General features: G+C 48.6%; 1 protein-coding gene across 1 annotated transcript in view; it reads left to right on the top strand.

Annotated features, from left to right (window-relative positions):
* The window catches only part of Ehmt1 (euchromatic histone lysine methyltransferase 1), a 179,980-nt gene extending 161,577 nt beyond the window's left edge, over positions 1–18,403 (top strand). Inside the window, 9 exon segments of the mRNA XM_004640343.2 lie at positions 5,184–5,338; positions 6,109–6,276; positions 6,463–6,607; positions 7,404–7,481; positions 8,381–8,496; positions 9,239–9,325; positions 9,755–9,833; positions 16,923–17,098; positions 17,201–18,403. Coding sequence (XP_004640400.2) covers positions 5,184–5,338; positions 6,109–6,276; positions 6,463–6,607; positions 7,404–7,481; positions 8,381–8,496; positions 9,239–9,325; positions 9,755–9,833; positions 16,923–17,098; positions 17,201–17,381 — 1,185 coding nt within the window. The 3' untranslated portion in view covers positions 17,382–18,403.
* Positions 18,404–20,236: the final 1,833 nt, after the last annotated feature.

Genomic DNA, 20,236 nt, shown 5'->3' with positions numbered 1-20,236 from the left:
TTATTACCATACAACCTAGGCTGTTAAGCTTAACCTCACTATCTGTCTGAATATCAAACATCTTAGGCATAACATGGAGCAGGTATTTTTCATCAGGTATTGATATGTTGAACTTTAAGTCCTTACAGAATATGATGAAAAAACATTTAAAAATTAGAATATATTTAAAAATACGCATAAAGAATTGTATAATTCTTATGTTTACCTGTAAGTCCAAAAATCTAACCATACACAACCTTGAAGCAGGACAGTCCCACAACATTCCTTTTCCTGTCTCCTGCCTTCATGCATGTGTTCTTACTGAGTCCTCACAGCTGGGATTTAGAACACTGCTTGGTTCTTACACTCATTTTTCAGTGTATTGCATATACTTTTCCTTCTGGCTGTTTGTAAGAATTGATAATGCCCCTCAGCTGTGTGTATGTCCATGTCTGTGTCCCCACTGAGTTTCTTGCTCTGTGGAGTTAGGGTTTGTATAGAATTTGGGAGTTTTTCCATTGTCATTTCTTCAGATGTGTCTTCTGCCTCCACTTCTCCAGGAATTCTGCCTAAATATTTCAGACTGTGTACTGTTTTCCAGACACTTTTACAAGTTTTTAAAAAATTTTTATTCTGTGTTTCAGTTTAGCTGTTTTTATTGACATGTGTTCTAATTTACTAATCTTTCCTTCTGTGATGCCAGGTATGCTGATTTCACTCAGGGTTATCATATCAGACATTGTGGTTTCCAATACAGAAGGTTCTGCGAGGCCATTTTGAACATTTTTCTGTGGCTGTATAACTTCTGAGTGTGTGGGATCCATAAGACCACTAGCTGTGGCTGTGCTCACCAGCTTCAGTGCCGGTTCTGGTTGGGCTGAGGGGCTCTGGTTCCTGCTCCTTGTAGTACTCAACTCGGCCTAGGACAGCTGCTGACTCGAAGTCCATTTGCTTGTGCTGGGCTTGTTTTCTAGCTGGTTGGATGGGTCTGGAGCAGTTTTCAGTGCAGGGACCATTACCATCTCCAGGCAGACCCCTCCTTTAGGCCTATAGCTATAAACTGTCGCTGCTTCTCACCTGGCCCTCCAGATGGGCCATAGCTTGGTGGAACTTTCCCACATTAGTGGGAAACTGATATCCTGTGAAAGGCAAGGGTCCCCTACCAGTGCCCAGAGGTGTCCTGTGGAAAGACACGGGCTCTATTGCCAGTGCCCACTGGTATTTATGGAAGGACACAAATCCCCACACTGCTGCCCACTAATGTCCCATAAAAAGACACAGATCCCCATGCCAGTTCCCACTAATATCCCATGGAAAGGCAAGGGTTCCATTGTGGTGCCCACTGGTATTCAGTGGAAAGGCACAGGTAAACCCTCATACCAGTGCCTAGTAATGGCCTGTGGAAAGTCCCTTTGGGAGCTCTGCCCTGTCTGAAGATCAGGACCCTGTACTGTTGGGAGCTGTTGCTCTGCTCTGGCCTGTTTCCTCCATGCTTCATGTGTGTTGTTTGACAGTTGTGGCTTCCCATGCTTTCCTCTTCTGCTCTCCAGTGGGCCACATGACCAGTGGGGTCCAGGACTAATGATTTTAGTATATAAACTTGACTTTGTTTTTACATAAAATAGGTTTTCCATATGAAGAGTGTTATAGACCAGAAGGAAAATATGTTCTGCACACAGTGTGTATCTTTCATGTGCCACACTGAACGTGCACAGTGCAGTGCTCCTACACATCAATTTTTTTTTCAAAGTTTTATTGATAAACAGATAGCAATGAGACAGTTTCAAATCAAATCGGAAGTAGTTTCAACAAATATTACACTGCATATGTTCTTCTTAGTGGTTAATTGCTGTACCCTACACATCAATTAGACCAAGTGACATTGTACGTGGGTGGGGGTGAGTGGGAGTAGTCTACACAGTGGGATTGAAGAAACAAACACGACACAGTGCATGTAAGACCAGTCAGAAACTTTGGTTAGGACACTACACACTAAATGGGAAGGTCTGTGAGGCTACACTGTATATACCACATTAAAATAGCAGAGAAGAGCTATTTATCGAGAAAGACTGGAATGAGAGATTTTCACTAACGCACATTAACTTGTCAACTGCCAGACAAAACTGAGCACATGAGTGTTGCTATCCTGATGGAATGTTATACCAGTTTCTGTGTAGCATGCTGAGGGGTAGTTATGAAGCCTTCACTGGTAGTCAAGAAACATTAATGGCCACATTTTTGCCTTTTGCCAAATTTCAAGCTTGTCTTATTTTATTTATTATTTTATTTGTGTGTGTGTGGGGGGGTGCTGGCCAGCTGGCCAACTCAGCCCACCCTGGAGCAGGGCTGGTGCAGCATGTGGATGACCCCCACTGTTTGTGGGTCGCTCACAATCGATCTCCATCTTGAGGAAGTTGCTGAACAGCCTGAAGGCGTCATTCAGGTTCTACAACTTGGTGATGAGCTGCCTGGTGTCCACCATGATCTCTGCCCTGTGGCTGTGCTTTATTTATTTTTTAATTTTGTTTTATTTTAAAGAGTAAAAACAAAAACTGCAATAGTAAAAACTAAGAAACAATACGTATGGTACAGATTTTCAAAACAAGAATAGCAAATTAACAACAGTTGTTATATATTTTTATCATCAAATCTGTTGCTCAGATTAACATGTAGGTATGCAAGATCGGACAAATAATTGATTAACGCTTGCTTTCCATAAACCTTAATTTTTTCTGGTCCTTTTTACTTTTATTTTTTAATTTATTTTAAAGAGAATATAATCATAATTGATAAGACGTTAGAAACAGTACACATTCAGAAGAACAAGATGAGAGGTATTCAGCTGTGGTTTTTGTATTATACTTTGCTCTGTTCAGTGTAGATACTCAGATTGCAGGTAATAGTATAGAGAGTTAGTCAAAGTGAAAATTTTAAACATTAACTGCTATTTTCAAAAAGCTGATGGAAATTAGTAGCACAGTCATCTCTGCTGTCCTTTTTTTCATATCTTTTCTCCTGTCCCTTCATTGTTTATTCCTTATGTTCAGTGTCTTGTTGTTTTACTATATCTGCTGTACCTTTCAGATTGTATTTATTCTTTCAGGTTCTTATAGCAGGGAGACAATGATGATATTTACACATGTGGGCTGATTTATTTCACTTGTGAGTACAACCTTTCTGTTTTAGGAATGACAGTGCTCAGAAAGCACAGGCCAGCACCATAGTCCTTCAAGGCCAGGTGCTGAAACAGTCAAGAGGGACTTGGGTGAGGAAGTTCTCTAAGGTATGATCCAGGTTATAAAATAATAGCTTGTTCTGATAAAGAAAAAAGGTGCCTCTGAGGAAACAAGATTTTATTTGGTACTCTCAGATGTGTAGGTGATGAGACACCCAAAGATCAAAGGTGGAAAGGCACTAAGAATAATCACCAGAAAAGAGAGCCCTGGGTGCTCTAAGGTTTTTTGGAAAAAGGAAGGTTGACAAAAGAGTTTGCTTTTAGTTTTTCTTTAGAAATAGAGGAAGTCATAAAGCTGTGATACAGGCTGCTATTGCTTTTGGCTGAAGACAACAGAGCAAGACCATGCTTTCCCTGTAGCGCCTTTATCTTTCTATCTCTTTTGTTCACTGAGCTGAGAAGCCCTGCCTGCAGCCTACCACATGGACTTGTGGCAAGACTGTCAGATTGTGCTAGTGCACCCATGCGTCACAGATGAGCTAGAAATGTCCCTGAGGGCCTACAGAATCAGGTCTAAGATGGGGCCAGGCCTGCTCCTCATGGAGAGTGACAGAATGAAGGCAGGCCTGAGCAGAGGGGGATGAGTAGAGGTCCGCTCAACTTTGAGGGGAGGGAGCCATAGTGAGCTGTTCATTAGAGAACTTTCATGTCTGTTCATGTTTGCTCCTGAAACCAGTAGCCCCACTTCTGAGGGCTTCACCTGGAAAAAGAAGACAGCTGACATTAATTAGCATTGGGAGATGTGGGCCAAGGGAACTGTCCCTCAATGTAAGTGACCGTGGGCTCTGGCAGGGTGGGGCCAGTTTGCCCTGGAGGAATGGTGGGGTTACCCTGCTCCGTGGCAGAACCAATAGTTTTCCTGCTGAGTTTGCTCTTCAGCCTTCTCTTCTCTGTTTGTGACTTCATCTACTTTGCACCTTTTCCCCAGAACTGTAGTATTCTAATAAACTTACTTATTTTACATGTGACACAAATATTCTTCCAATTTTTCTACTTTATTTTAAACTTTTATGGAAATTTCTAAGGCAATTTTTATTGTGATCAAATCTTGATTTCTTTTTTCTTTCTTTTTTTTTTCTCAGTACCAGGGATGAAACTCAGGACCTTGCACTTACCAAGCAGGCGCTTATGCCACTGAGCTATATTCCCAGCTCCCAAACTCTTGATTTCTGATCTTATAGAAGCTTTGCCCAAGTCCGTGACTATATAGCTTCACTTTGGAATGAATACTACTTTTTAAAATTAGATAAAAGAAAAGTGCCTCTTGTACATTTTTTAATAGTGGAAACATTCTGGGTGTGTATGTGTGTTTGTGTGTGTTTATCCTGTTTTTATGGTCTTCTATATTGTGTTACTGTATTAATTTTAAATGAAAAACTAAAATAGAAAAGAATACCTTAAAGCTGTGGTGGTAAACACAGTGGGCATACAGAGCCCTCTCTTGGGACAAGCCAAGTTATACCAGCAGCGAAGCATTGGATAACAGTTCTTTTTTGAGGGGAGGTTTATTTATTTATTTATTTTTTTGGTGCCGGACCAAACCCAGGGCTTCCAGCTTGCTAGGTAAGCATTCTACTGCTGAGCCAAATCCCCAGCCCTGACAGTTTTTTTTTTTTTTTTTTTTTTGTTTTTTTTTTTTTTTTTTTAAAAAAACAAAAACAAAAACAAAAAAAACCCAGAAACGAAAAACCTCAATGTTCAGGTTTAATTGCCTTGTTGGCGCTTTTCAGTAAATAAATGAGCTTGGGTTGCCTTCTGACACTGTGAACACTTGCACTGTCACTGCCTTAGAGTTCATAAAGAACACCCTTTTCTCTGGTGAATGGGAAAGCCCCTTTCCACTTGGCCAGGAATGGGAGTACTCTACGGGGCTCCTGGGTTGCTCCTTGGGCCGGAAGGTGGCCTGGTCCCAGCACTCTGTGTCTGGCACAGGTGTTCCTCACCACCTCCTGCTTGTGTCTCTGTTCAGGAAGAGAACATCTGTCTGCACTGGGCAGCCTTCTCAGGTTGCGTGGACATAGCAGAGATTCTGCTGGCCGCCAAGTGTGACCTGCATGCTGTGAACATCCATGGGGACTCACCCCTACACATTGCTGCCCGGGAGAACCGCTACGACTGTGTTGTGTGAGTGTGGCCCTGCCCTGAGGCTGCTGAGGGTTCTGTTTCCTGGAGCCAGTGTAACCCCTGTGCCCCTTGGAGTCCACATTTGACACTTACTGTGGCTCACTGCTGGCTTAGAGAGGATTGTGTGAAAAGTTTCCAATTCTTGAAGCTTGAGCAGAATCTCACCTGACACTCCTCCTGGGATGCAGTGTGGGGACAGTTCTGCTCTGCCTGGGTTCCTGCTGTTCTGATGGACTGTGGGAACATTCTCTATGGGCAGGGCTGGAGATGGTGGCAGTGTCTTTGCTTGCCCCTGAAGGTCCTTTCTAGCTAGGCGGTCTTCCTGCATTTAGAGGTGGGTTGTAGTGGAGCCTTGCTCTGCTGCTGGATCCAGACAGAGGTCTGGCTGCTGCTCAGATCAGCAGGCATTTGCAGCAAGGCTGACCTTGCCTAGAAATAAGGGCTGAGTGCTTTCCATAATTCCTGCAACTAGCACCTGCCTCTAGGTTATGCTGTCCCTTCAGCATCCCTGCTCAGAGGCCACCCTTCTCTCCAACCCCCACCCTCCCAAGCATGGAGGGTGGATTTAGAAGGGGAGTCAGACTCCAAATCTGGTTCTTAAATGCTCTCCTGTCTGACTGAGGAATGAGCTATGGGGGTACAGTGCATATATTGAAGGCTTTTCAAGATGGATAGCATATGTAGTTCCTAGTGAGTGTTCTAAGAGTTTCCGCTATGTCTCTTTTAAATTAAGATTTGGATGTTTTGTTGGCTTACATTTTTCCTTTTAGCCTCTTTCTTTCTCGGGATTCAGATGTCACCTTAAAAAACAAGGAAGGAGAGACACCTCTACAGTGTGCCAGCCTCAACTCACAGGTGTGGAGCGCCCTGCAGGTGAGCAAGGCACTGCGGGACTCAGCCCCTGACAAGCCTGCTACAGTGGAGAAGATTGTGAGCAGGTGAGTGAACTCCAGAACCAGCATGGCTCTAGGTAGCTCATCAGCAGGCGGGGCTGGAAGAGCTTGGGGTGAATGTGTGTGCTGGAGTCAGAGTCTAGGTTGTCTGGGTGGGTGCCAGACAGAGGCTGTGTCTTCTTTGGGACAGAGCTTGGAGTAGCGAGTCAACAGCCTCCCTTTCCTGTGCAGAGACATTGCGCGAGGCTATGAGCGCATCCCCATCCCCTGTGTCAACGCAGTGGACAGCGAACCCTGCCCCAGCAACTACAAGTATGTGTCTCAGAACTGCGTGACATCCCCCATGAATATCGACAGGAACATCACCCACCTGCAGGTTCGTGGGCAAGCAGGGCTGCCAGGCAGGATGGGACAGCCCTTAGGCCTGGTAGTTGGGCTCTTCTCAGCACCCAGGAAGACTACGCTCTTAGCAGTTGCCCCCTTAGAGGATTTGGAAGGCATGTGAAGAGCCTCCTAGGAAAAGTATCCACACTCTGAGAAACTAAGGCAGAAAGACCACAAGTTCAAGCCCAACCTGGGCTACTTAGCAACTGTGTCAAAAAAAAAATAAAAAGGGCTGAGGTTGTAGATCTACATGAAAGCCCTGGGTTCAATCCTCAGTACTTTAAAAAACAAAAACAAAAAAAGCCCACAGCTCTGGGCATTCCCCAGTCAGTGGTGACATAGGGCCCTAAGCTGCTTGGTCCTCAAGGCATGAATGAGGGACACCTGACCAAGGCCCACCCCTGCAGGGCACCGTCTAGCGAGTGACCTTTCCCAGCTCTGAGATCGCACAGGACCCTGAGAAACTACCATCCATTTCCTTTCTTCTCTGACTAAAACCAGACATTTTCTCAAGGACTGTCCTGTGGTTGTGCTTATACACAGCTGCATGTCAGGATGGGCACTGTTTGGGCTGCAGGCAGGAGTTGTGGGGCCTGAGCATCTCGTGTACGCCCTTGGAGGGGCTGGGCCTGGCTGACCTCACCTCCTCTCCTGCAGTACTCGAGTCTTCCCTCTTTGAGAGAGAGCATTCTCATTCATTCTGAGAAAACTTGTCAGTGAGGGTTCTGAGGGTGTGCGGAGCTCTTGGTGTGCCTCCAAGCCTTATAGGCTCTGCTCTCTGTCCTCAGTACTGCGTGTGCACAGATGACTGCTCCTCCAGCACCTGCATGTGTGGCCAGCTCAGCATGCGCTGCTGGTATGATAAGGTGAGTGGTATGCGCTGGCTGCTTGTGCTTATGGGGCGAGTACTGTGAGTGGACTGTATGAGTGCCCACCACGACCTGATGTGTTTGGAGGAAGAGTTGGAGGTGAGCCAGTGTAGAGACCGGCAGAAGAGAAGAACAGACTGGTGCCTGAGCCAGCTACAGGGCCAAGGCCTAGACTGCAGAGGCCTGGGTCAGTGGCTTTTGTGCCCCTGGATAGAGGCTGGGTAGAGGGTCTAGCCTAGCCTTGGGAGGAACCTTTGTCTATTCTTTGTGTTTGGTGAGCCCTGCAGAGGCTAAAGCTGGGTAGGTAGAGTAGGCATGGTTAGACATAGTGGCCAGGGTGTGTGCAGTTTAGGGTGTATCATCAGAGTCGTTTGTAGGAGCAGCAGAAGCAGACTGTGTGAGGACAGCAGCCTGTTCTTTCCAGAGGAGTGTGGAAGAAGAGAACTTTGCTTTCTGGCAGAGGAGACAACCCAGGGAGGGCAGTGTGACCAGTGTGGGGGCATTGGGGACAGTGGTGGCAGTGGGCCACATACAGGGTTCAGGACTAAGCACCCACTGCTTGGATCCCCCAAACCTTTCATGGCCCTGTGTGTAGTGGTGGGTGGGCAGTGGCTGAGTCCCCCAAACTTGGGAACTGGCAAGGCTGAGAGTTTAGGAGGCACCTGGAGGGAGAGTGGGGCCTCAGTGAGGCCTTGAAAGGCAGGGCAGGACGTCAGGACAGCAGCATGACTGAGCAGCAGCTCCGTGAGGCCTCCTCCCCTGCACACCACCAATACATTCTTTGATCTAGTGCTCCCAAGTTAAAGTTGGAGGCCATACCAGGCACTTTGTAAACGTGTTGACACGAATAAAAGGATGATTCACACTGCTGGGCCTCCGTGTCTGCTTGTCCACAGGATGGCCGACTCCTGCCTGAGTTTAACATGGCAGAGCCTCCCCTGATCTTTGAGTGCAACCATGCCTGCTCCTGCTGGAGGAACTGCCGCAACCGCGTCGTGCAGAATGGACTCAGGTGAGATGCTGCACACTGGTTGTGCTGCCTGCATGTTAGCCTGTGCATTTATTTGCACCACAGTTAGTGCGTTACCCCTGGAAATATCCTCTGTGTTGGTAACGAGTAATCAGGCTCCCAGCTCAGACTCAGACTAGAGAGAAGGGTGGTATGGGTCTTTGGAGCCAAAATCTGAGGGGCCGACCTGGCCTGTGTTAGTGGTCACCACTTTAACGTGTTTGGCTTATTTCACTGTTTTAGTGCTCATTTTCTCTTCCCAATTTTTTGGCTTCTCTAGCAATTGGTAGTGATGCCTGACAATCTCTTAGACTGCTGGCTCCTTTCTGAGGCACTCACAGCACTTGACCCCTGCACTCTTCACCCAGGTCAGAATTTAGTGTCAGCCACCTTGGTCTTTGGTGGAGTGACCAGCCCACACTTTGCTTTCCAGGGCAGAAAAGATATTCCATGCTCTACTCCAAAATGATGCCACTGCTCAGGCTACTGACATTATATGTTGGTTTCCATGACAATCAGATCAACTAGGCCCAATTCAGATGAGGAGACTGAGGCACAGCTAAGACCTCCAAGTGCTGAGCATTGACAGGCTGAACTCTGTGCCCACAGCCTCTGGCAAAACTGTAGTATTTTCAGATGAGAAGCCAGTGTTTTCCTCCTTGCTTACTCATATCCCTCATTTCAGAATGTGAGGAGATCTAGGCTATGCTGAGCTCAAACCACCTCCCCTCTTCTTGTCTTCCAGGGCAAGGCTGCAGCTCTATCGGACACAGGATGTGGGCTGGGGTGTGCGGACTCTGCAGGACATCGCCGTGGGCACCTTTGTCTGCGAGTATGTGGGTCCTTGTTGCCCAGGAAGGCTGGTTGCATGTGTCACTTCCTGGATGCTGTTGAGAGCAGGGACCCAACTCCTACCACAGTGCGTGTGGGGCAGAGAGGCCCTGGCTGTTCCCCCTAAGCAGTCACAGCCACCTGCCCAGACACCAGCCTCACACTGTCAGATTCCAGTTGCTACACAGTGTCTGCCCCCAGTCACTGACACTCTTCTTGGGTTCCTGGAGTAGGCATCCTGCATGGACCTGGTCATGCAAGCCTGTGTTCTGGTCCTCAGATCCCACTGTGTGCATGAGCCAGTGTTGGTGCGAGTATCTGCAGACACTGGTTTTCTGTGGCTACTCAAGGCTCCCCTGGCATCAGTCTTCATGGGAGGGCATGGAGATGACATGTGCCTAGCTGTACTCTGTCTTCTCTTCTCCCTCAGGTATGTTGGGGAGCTGATCTCTGACTCCGAAGCTGATGTTCGAGAAGAAGACTCCTATCTCTTTGACCTTGACAACAAGGTACTGTGCTTTGAAGGGCTGGGACATAAGGAGCTGAATATGAACTGTAGAACATGGAGTTTGTTCATCTAAGGGCCTGGATTATGCCTGGTGCAGCCAGTCCTGGAGACCAACAGAAAACCAGCACCTGCTGTTGACCTGCTGCCATTGCTTAGGCTGTGCTGGGCTCAGTACTCCATGTGTAGCCCCCAACTAGGGAGGCCTGTGCTCATATAATGAGCCACCTACCAGAAGCCCCAGCTGCTATTCCAGGCTGAAGCCTAGCAGGTCTGAGTCTGCTAGAGGCTGACAAGGCCATCCATGACTGTGAGCAGAGGGATTGCACATGTGTGCAGAAGGGCTGCCAAGCAAGTCTTTCAAGTACCAGTTGACCTCTGTGGTGCTGGAGTCATATGCTGGGAGAACAGAGGCCAGGGCTGAGTTGAAGTGCCCAGGCTGGAGTTCAGGTGACTGAAACCCAGCTTAGCCCACTGACTTCCTTTTCTTTGAATTCAGATGGATGTTGATGTCCTCAGCCTACTCTCTGCAGTTACCTTCCAGGACATAAACTAAAACCTCAGTATTCATGTTTAATTGCACTTTAAAGCTCAATATTCAGGTTCTGTTGGCACTTTGTGATAAGTGTGTTTTGGATTTCAGTTTGGGGACTGGATCTCTAAAAGTCTCACCATCACTATTCTACGGTATCAGCTTTAGTGAAATGATGTGTTTCTTCAGAAAGAAACCAAGCACTGGAAGGTTACTCTTGCAATTATCTACAGTGACACCAAGCAGTTGCATCTTCTGTCACTTTAAAATGTTATATTTATTTCCCAACAGAGTATTGATTGCTTTCTTATGTTCCTATCATTTGTGGCTATCCTTAGAATAGCAAATTTTCTGTATATTGACATGGCTAAATTCACTCTCAGTTCTGGAAACTTTTTGGAATAATCTTTAGGAGACCTGCACATGTGACTGAGTCTTACGTGAGTATGGCGTACTCTGTCTCCAAGCTTTGCCATGCTCATCTTGATGCTGGCACTGGGAAGCCTGCGTCTGCCCTGCAACAGGGTGTAGGGCCAGGCCATGTGCAAGCACTTCCACATTGCTAGGATTCAGTTCCATGGCAGTCGATAAGACCCTGCCCTCAGTGCTGCTCACAGGATGGCTAGATTTCCACCGTGTTTTTCAGGCTTCTCTCCCCGCTCCTGGAGTACAGCCATCCCTGAGCCTCCTGCACTACACTTCTGCTTTTCCACAATAGCATGGAGATGGTTCTCCTTGTTCGTTTGAAAAACTGTGAATATTGCATAGTCTCTCAGGTACCTGCTCCAGACTCCAGTCCATGTCCACCTAATGAGACATGTTCAGTCTCCAGTAGCCTGACCAGAACCTGTCCCACCTCCCTCCCCTTCAGGTCTAGGTGGGGCTCTTTAGATGAGAACTCACGTGTGGGTGTGGAAGGGCCCATGCAAAAGGTCCTTGAAGACAGTGGTATCAGGAGCTATAGAGTACAGGAGTAAGGCAAGGAGGCCATGTCTTTGGGTGCAGGAGGTAGCAGCATCCAGGGAGGCCAGGTGTGGCTGAGCATGATCAAGTCTTGAAGATTTGTTCTAAGGACAGGGTGAGTGCTCAAAGCAGAACAGAAGGTTTCTGGTGTGGGAGGAGGATTGTTTTATAGTACTGTAGGCATCATCTCTGGGCTGGTAGGTGTAGAAACTCCATAGGTGAGAGCAGTAGTTGGATGTGGGGGAGAGCCCACCTCTTGGGGCTTAGGGCCACAGCCAGCCATGGATGCTGGCCAGGCCCCTTACAGGAAGTGGCGGTTGTACGCTGATGGGCAACCCGAGCCTCTGATGAGCCCAAGATGCAGGCAGCACCAAGTGCAGGCCCAGGTCTACACAGAGCTGACTGGCTGAATTGCAGTGCAAGGGCAAGCCAGGCTCCCACACATGTGCTCCCCCACCTCTTCTCCTTAGGCTGGGGGCTTTCTTGCTTTCTCCACCTCACCTGCCTGGCATCAGTCCTCACACAGCCTCTTCCCTGCTGCCCTTCTCTAATTTTAAAGACACTCGGGTTTCTCGTTCAGTAAAAGAAAAGGTGTTTTACTTTGGCTGTTCCTCCCTTCAGTGATTTATCCCTCTATGGCCGTGTACTGTGTTCAGACCTGCAGTGAGAGTGATAAAACCCTTGCATCATCTCCTAAATGTGACAGTTGTCAGTCTCTTATTTCATTTGTTTTCTTCTGATGTAACGTGGAGTTTGACACAAACAGCAGCTCCCGTTAGCACATGCTGTGATGGCGCTGTGCTCCTGTCCCCAGGCACCTGTCCCTAGCCCCTTTCTGCTGGCCACCCAGGACAGGCCAGTGGGGATCGGTGGGGACCAGTGCGACGCTTCCTATCCAGAGCAGTATCCAGCACCTCACACTGTCCTCTACTGAATAGAGAGTAGCCTGGTTGTGCAGAAATAATGCCATCCAACATGTGTGTCCCATAGACCCCAGCTCACTAGGGGAGGGCTGGAGTATGTTCTTCCTGTCCCAGAAGGAACATTGTGGTATCTGACTCCCTGTCTCTGAGGTGGGGTCCTTCCTTGACTGTCCCACTTGCCTGCTGTCTCTGCACTGTAGAGAACAGGTTGTTGTTCATAGGTACTTATCATGCCTTCCACATTTACTAAAGGGAGTTGTTTTCCAAGAAAACACAAAAGCCTTCACACAGCACACTGGTGGCCTGGTCTCCCTGGTAAAAGGCACGCACCTCACTCTTGCTGTTCAGCTCCCTGTTTGTAGCATGAAGAGGGGGCTCAAAAACTACCCATTCCAAAGACAGTTTGGTCTTTTTTCCTTTCCTTTTCCTAGGTCACTAACGATCATGTCTCTTTAAAATTCTACATGTTTTAATCATTGAAGCCATTCTTCACTAATTTGCAGTTGTCACTTTCTGGCCTTCAAGGAACTGACCTCACCTCACTAAATTGTGGGTCTTACTGCTTTTGAGTTCCGACAGGATTTCTCTGTTCAGCTCTTCCCCACACTTGGAGTCAGTCATTTCTCTAAGATACCTTTTTCTTTGATGGAAAGATGATTCCAGATAAAATCAAATGTGGGTTGCTTATTTCTGTGAGGTGCCATGGGCTGTAGGCCCTCTGCGCAGAGGGCACGTCTCCATGATGACAGTGAATGCAGAGAACAAAGTGACGAACAAGCCTACATGTTGCTCTGCACTCACACTGACAATTCTAGAACAGAGGCTTACGGTACCCTGCTTTTCTTCTTCTCATTTTTCTTTTTCTTCATACTTCTGTGTCTTACAGTGAAAAACTTAGTTCTTAAAGCCCTACTTTCAAAGTAGCACAGGAGTGCTGCAGTGTCCGTGAATGTGATCTGTTTTCAGAAGCAGTGTTGCTGCAGTGGCAGGGAGTGTGGTGTGATTACCAAGGGGGGTTGACCTTAGTGTTGTGCATAGACAACGCTCTGCAGTTATCCAGGCAGCTGGTGTTGCCGTGGAGACAGTGGTGAAACGGCGTTCACTGCATTGCCATGGTGGTAGGGATTGCAGTGTGGAACTTTGATGGCTTTGCCATGATGGCAGGGATACATAGAAGTTACAAGGCTTGTTGATGGTGTTACCTTGGTAACTGTGATGCAGTGTGTCCCAAAGCACTTGCTGTGGTGACAGGAAATGGCATGCAGTTATCAAGATATGTGGATGGCGTTGCTATAGTGGCAGGGAATGCAGTTACCCAGGGACATTGACGGTGGCTCCATGATGACAGTGAATACAGGGTAGCTATCAGGCAAGGGGCGTTGCTGGTGTTGCCACAGTGGCCAGGAATTGAGGCAAGGTTTCCAAGGGACATTTGCCCATTCTACAGTGGCAGTGGATCCAGTGCAATGGCCGAGTGATGTTGACAGTTCCTTTGCAAGGATGTGTAACTGCTACACAACACTTGAAGTAATTGTTTCTTTGCACAATTTTGTTACCAATATGAAATCCAGTTTTGTTTTAGATCATTTTAAATTTTGAAATTTAAATGTTTTTAATTTTACAAAAGATTGGTTTACATGCTTAAGAGTCACGGGTGCTGAGGCAGAAAGATCACAAGTGTGCATACATCTTGGAACTAGGCAAGACCTTGTCTCAAAACAAAAAATTAAAAATGGTTGGGGAGGCCCTGGGTTCAATCCCCAGTACCACGAAAGATAAAAAATAAGACTTATATAAGAGCAGAGCTTGTGCTTTCCAAGTTCTCACATTCTGTGTTGGGCTGCTGTGGAAACACCACCGATAGGCTAGAGTCCTTGGCCTGGACACTGCTGGCTCCGAGCCAGCACCTTTTCACCATTCTCCACGCAGTGCGGATGGTGAGTTCTTTGACCCGGTGAGATCTTCCCCCAGGGTCCATCTGCTCCCTAAGGTTCCAGTCCCAACACTATCTCCTCATGAGGAGATTTCTACTAGGCATTTGAAGGCACAGACACTGCAGCCATGGCACCCTGAGGGTACCCATCCATGTGTAAAGTAAATGAAGTACTTCTCTCTTTCTTTCTCTTCCTCCTGCTCACACAGGTGCTTTCTCGCACACCTCGTATACTTCCTGTGTATCAAAGTCTTATTAGTAGGGCATAGACCCTTTCTCAGCCATTTTGAAACACCTCAGCTTTTGCTCTTTGTCGGTGGCCTCTCAGTGAGTGATTGTGTGCACATTTAGTCTCAGTCTACCACTGTCACATGGTCCCCCTGGTTCTGCTTACCTGAGTGGTGGTGGGTTCATGGCCAGGGAGTTTGATTACAGTGTGCCTTTGCCCACTGATTCTTTTTTATTAAACAGGGTCTCACTGTGTGGTTCAAGTCGATCTTGAACTCAGTGTGTAGCCCAGGATGGCACTGAACTCAAGAGAGTCCTCTGCCTCGGCCTTCTAGAATGCTGGAATTACAGGCATGTGCCACCACGCCGGCTCCATTGATTTTGTTCTTTTTACTTATTTGTTGGCTACAGGGTCTCACTATGCAGTCAGACTTGTAGTGATCTTCCTATTTCAGTCTCTCCAGCACTAGAATTACTGGCGTGTGCCGTCATGCCTGGTTTCAGGGCTGGCACAGTGTCTGGGGCCGGCACAGCATGGGGATCAAACTTAGGTCCTTGTGTTTGCCAGGACCACTGAACTATTTCTCCAGCCCCAATGATTTGTGTATTGCTTCTGTTTCTCTGCTGAGACTTCCTTCTTGGAGCCGTGCCCCTCAAGAGGGGCTTTGTAAAGCCTCTTCTCGACTGGGCAATGTCTAGTGCCACCCAGAGCCAGACTCAAGCAGAGATAGACTCGACTGGTGCTCATCTGTCTGGAATGTGTTCATGCTCTTGCCTTTCTGTGTCCCTCATGTGGGTTGGCAAAGCTGACTTTTGGAGAATCATCACTTTCTCTGAGGTTTTACCTTGTCTCGCTTATTGGTCTGGCTTCAGCTTTGAGCTCTGCTTCACACACACAGCTCTGGTCTCTGACCTGGCCATTTCCCTGTCACCTCTTCCCCTCTCCATAAGGCCATTAGCCATCTCTGTTCAGGTCTGTCGAGGCTGCTTTCAGCCTGGCTTCACCAGCCAGAGGTCTTGCATAGCTTTGGCCTCTCCCAAGGAGTCCTTTTCCTGGGTCCATAGCTGTAGACTCCGGCATCTAGCCCTCAGCATGTTGGGCCTGGCCAACGTGCTCTACCTCTTGCAGGCTGTGTTCTTTGGTGCCTCTGGCCTGTGTGGTTGGTAGTTTTAGGGTGCTTTCTACAGGGCCAAGGCCACCTGTCAATTCTTTTTTTTGTTTTTTGTTTTTTTTTCCAAAATTTTATTGATAAACAGCAATGAGACAGTTTCAAATCAAATCGGATGTACAGTTTCCACAAATAACACACTGCATATATTCTTCTTAGTGGTTAATTGCTGTACAAGATGCGGACTTGAGATCCTAATTACAAACACCATTAGAACAAATCATTCTATTCATTAAGAGAATGCAACTATATATCTATCCCAACCTCTTTGAATACACAGATACAAAATGGACATTCATCTGTATACCCTACCACCTGTCAATTCTTCATCACACTCAGGCAGAGGCCCAAGTCCACCACTGGAGGTTGTAGAGCCATGGTGTTTGTGGAGCAGCCCTGGGACAAGGGTGGCTGTGTCCTTGGTTTCAGTACTGGTTCCCAAGTTTGGTATAAGGTGTGTTCTCATGGAGCTATGGATGGGAGACGCTTCTCCGCATGCACATATCTGAACTCTAGAGCTCTCCACACTGCCCTCATTGTAAGTTACCATTGAGGTTTGTTGGAGCTCAGCCTGTTGCCCACACTTCTCCTTGTGGGTTTGGGTTCAAAGCTGTTTGATCTGAGGAATGTTGTTGGCTTCTGTTGAAGGCTCCTTTGTGTGACCTGGTACCTGGGAGCTGTGCTCAGAGGACCTTGCAGTCCCTGGGACTCAGGGACCCTCCGCACACTTGTTCCAATTTACCTACTGAACTTAATCACACAGGGCTGTAGCTTAACAGTTTAGGTTGGCAGTCACAGAAGAGTTGTAGGTGTGTAGTGTGGCCCCAGAGCCCTGTCCAGCCTGGTCAGCTTTGATCCAAGCAGGACCATATCCAGGTTCTTACTGGCCACTACCTGGGCCTCCTGTGTGCCACGCAGCTCTGTCCAAAGGCAGCAACTTCTCACATCTGGGGTCTTGGCAGAGAAAGAAAGCCCTGTGTGTCTAAAGGTCTCATGGGTTGGTCCAGCCCTCCAACTTGTCTGTTCCTCCCAGTCCACTCAGGCGTCCCTGTCATGGTATAAAGCCTCATGAGTGATACAGGGTGAAGTCATGGCCACCTGGGACCTTGAACTCCTCCGTTCCCTGGGCTAGTAGACACACTTTGTCTTTAACATGGGGATCAGTGTCACGACACCCTGTTGCTACTCTGCCAAACCCCCAGTGTCACCACAGGTCACAGAAAAATGCCCTTGATCATGACAGGATCTGTGCCCTATCTCTGGATCTCGGGCCACTGTGCAGGTGAGGGCAGTGTGTCATGGTTGCCAAGGGCCGGAGCCTCTAACAGACCTTTCTCCTCACCAGGATGGAGAGGTGTACTGCATTGACGCACGCTTCTATGGCAACGTCAGCCGCTTCATCAACCACCACTGCGAGCCCAACCTTGTGCCAGTGCGTGTGTTCATGTCCCACCAGGACCTGAGGTTCCCCCGGATTGCCTTCTTTAGCACCCGCCTGATTCATGCTGGAGAACAGCTGGGGTATGTACAGCCAGGTCTGGGGGACATTGGAGGGGTGGGTGGGTGTTGGCTCAGGGGCTTGGTCCGATGCTTGGAGGTGCTGAGTGCTATCTTTACCCCCAGGTTCGACTACGGGGAGCGCTTCTGGGACATTAAGGGCAAGCTCTTCAGCTGCCGCTGCGGCTCCCCCAAGTGCCGGCATTCAAGTGCAGCCCTGGCACAGCGGCAGGCCAGCGCGGCTCAGGAGGCCCAAGAGCATGGCCTGCCAGACACCAGCTCTGCAGCTGCCGCTGACCCACTATGAGGTGCAGAGAAGCTGGGAGGGCCTGGGGTCAGACCCTGCCAACTGTGATTTAGAGGATGTCCTGCCTGGAGTGTCTGCAGAGCCCCAGGAGTACCAGGGTGCAGACCTCTCCCAGGAGTGTCCGTTCGGAGGCCTCATACAAGCCCAGCACCAGGCCCAAGTGCGCTCTGGACCACACGCACCTCAGAGATGCCGGGACTCCATGGGGTGTGAACTTGGTGGCTTCTGACAGTGTCTTGTCCTTGCGATGTTTCTCATTTCCTCCTCTGGTCTCAGAGGTTCTCACCCCACCACTGCGTCTGTTTGTTCTCCTGCCTGGCCAGACTCCCGTGAGGGCCCCGCTGCAGCTGTTCCATGAGACCAGCACCCCATGTGGCTGGGCAGCCCAGGGCCACACGCAGGACACATCGACGGCCCTGCCCTGACTTGAGGAGATACGGGCTTGCTTGTTAAAGCAGCCCTCTCCGTGTAACAAACCCTGGCTGGTATTTCTGTGTGAGGGTTGGTGGGCAGGCAGACCCCACACCAGCCCTGCCAGCTCCACCCACGCTGGCACCTTCTGTTGATTTTTAAGCCACATGCTATGATGATGAATAAACTGATTTATTTTCTACCATTACCGAACATTAGGACAAACAAAGAATAAAAACACGAAACACAGACAACGGTGCTGAATCTGGTGTGGTTTCTACTCACCATGTGAAAATAAACTATCAACTGTAAAAAGAGAACAAAGTGATTTTAGAATTAAACACAGGAAACACTTTTTTAAAATGTTAGCCTTGTAGTGTGAATAAATTTGCTGTCACCTTTTGTGTGACAGCCTGGCAGGTCATGTACTTTTTCGGCATATACCTTTCTAAATACTGTAATTAGTGCAGGGCAGTGGAGTTCTTTTCGTGTGACTCTTCTAAACATTCATAATGCAGTCATGTTTATTTTTTCTGTTAAAATGTTTTTGACGGTTTTAAGAGCAGTCTTTTGGCTCAGACCATTTCTTGTTCTGTTTTCAATGAAATCAATAAAAAAAAAAAAAAGAAATACTGTAAGTGAAATTTCATTATGACACCACCTTTCTGGTGCTCCTGCACAGCCCACGCAGCTGGATGGGAGCAGCACTCAGGCTCCTACCACCCAGGACCCGAATAAACCAGCCTGTACTCCACATAGTGCAGCTTCCTCCTTGCCCAGCCTTGTCCCTGCAGAGGGGACACCAACACATGTCAGCACTAGGTGCACAGGCTGGGAGTCTTTGTGGAGCTATGGGGCAGTGTCTGGTGAGTCCCCATGTTTCCGGCGCTGTTGGCCCTGAAGCTCTCTGAGGTCAGTGGCCACATAGGGCCCCTCCTCCTTCCCACCCTCCTGGGGATGCTAGACCAAAGTGGCGTGCTGTGCACTGCGTGCAGGTCTGGTCTGCTCCCCGTAGGAGCTTGTAAGCTTAATAAAAAATAGATCAGAAGCTGTTCCCAATGAGTGGAATTCATTCAGGTAGGCATTTTCTAGGAGGGAGATAGCCTCCAGCCCCAGAAGGTAACCTGAGGCTCTGATGCCAACAGCAAGAACAAGAAGTCCAGGTCTAGTGTAACTGCACCATGCAGGGCAATGGCTCACGTCGCCAGAGCACCTGGACCTTGTGAGTGGTGTCCCTTATAGGCTCAGGAAGGGGCTGCACAGCCTAGGGAGGTCAGAAGAAACCCTGGTTAGGACTCGGCTATGGGCCAGGTGACCACCTCACCCAGCAGCATGGATGTGGCAAGGGGTCCCAGCTGAGGCTGTATTGACCCCATAGCTGGACAGGGTTCCAGTGCTTTGCATGTGGACTACCCATCTGCCCTGGATCCTGAGTTGAGTATGAAGAAGTTACGTATCCAGCCAGGGTCCAGGCCAGCTACAGTTCTCAAGGGTGTCAGGAGGGCCAGAGTAAGAGATGGGGATGGGGAAGCACAGACCACGGCTGATTCCATCTCCTGATGGGGTGCCCACCTCCCCAACAAAGGGACAGGATGAGGCACTGGTGGTCACCCGGACTGAGAAGACTCTGCAGCGACCCCGTCTCGTGTGGGTGGCAGATAAGGTCCAAGGGACAGGTGCACAGTGTGCCCACCAGGCCTAGGCCTGAGCCTCATGGCCAGGCCATGTCCTGTTGGAATGAGCCAGGCCCCTGGGGTTGTCCACCCCCAGCACTTCCTCCTCTGTCAGTGTCCTGAGTTCTGTGCTGGGCTACGTCTAGAATCCCCAAGGGCCTTCCTTCAAGTGCAGGGTCTGTTGGGTTTCCCTTGGTGGCCAGAGAGAACTGCCTCTGAGGGGCAGCCATCTGGTCACAAAGGCCTCTGCCCAAACAGCTGTCCCAGCCACACTAATGGCTATTGTGCCATGAACATCCTGTCTGGTATTACAAAACCTAAATATGCAGAGCTAGAAGAAAATGAAACCCCCCAGAAATTCCCCTTTGGCCACTTGTACACAGCTACGTGCACAGCCACGGCAGAAATAACAGTGGTGGGGCCGGGGAGACGGCTCAGTGGAATAAGCACTTACCTGGCAAGCGCAAGGGCCTGAGTTCAATCCCCAGTTCTGCCAAAAAAAAAAAAAAAAGAAAAGAAATACAGTGGTGCCAGGAACGAGCAGATGTGTCCCAGCCACCCAGTGTCTGTACAATAACCTCTGCTGGGGAGCTTAGAGACAGCTCCACCCTAATAGTACCCCAAGAAAGGATCCTGGGCATTACTCTTTCCACTTGTGCGGTCATCTTCAGGAATGAGGTTTGAGCATGCACATCCAACTGGGAAAGCAACGCCAGGAAGAAGGTAAGAAAACAAATGCAAAAGCCCTCCAGAGTAGAGGGCGGGTGTTGC

Source organism: Octodon degus, unplaced genomic scaffold (genome assembly GCF_000260255.1).
Source record: "Octodon degus isolate 3935 unplaced genomic scaffold, OctDeg1.0 scaffold00123, whole genome shotgun sequence".
Lineage (NCBI taxonomy): Eukaryota > Metazoa > Chordata > Mammalia > Rodentia > Octodontidae > Octodon > Octodon degus.
The sequence above is the reverse complement of the archived record's forward strand: the minus strand, read 5'-3'. Positions and strand labels throughout refer to the sequence as shown.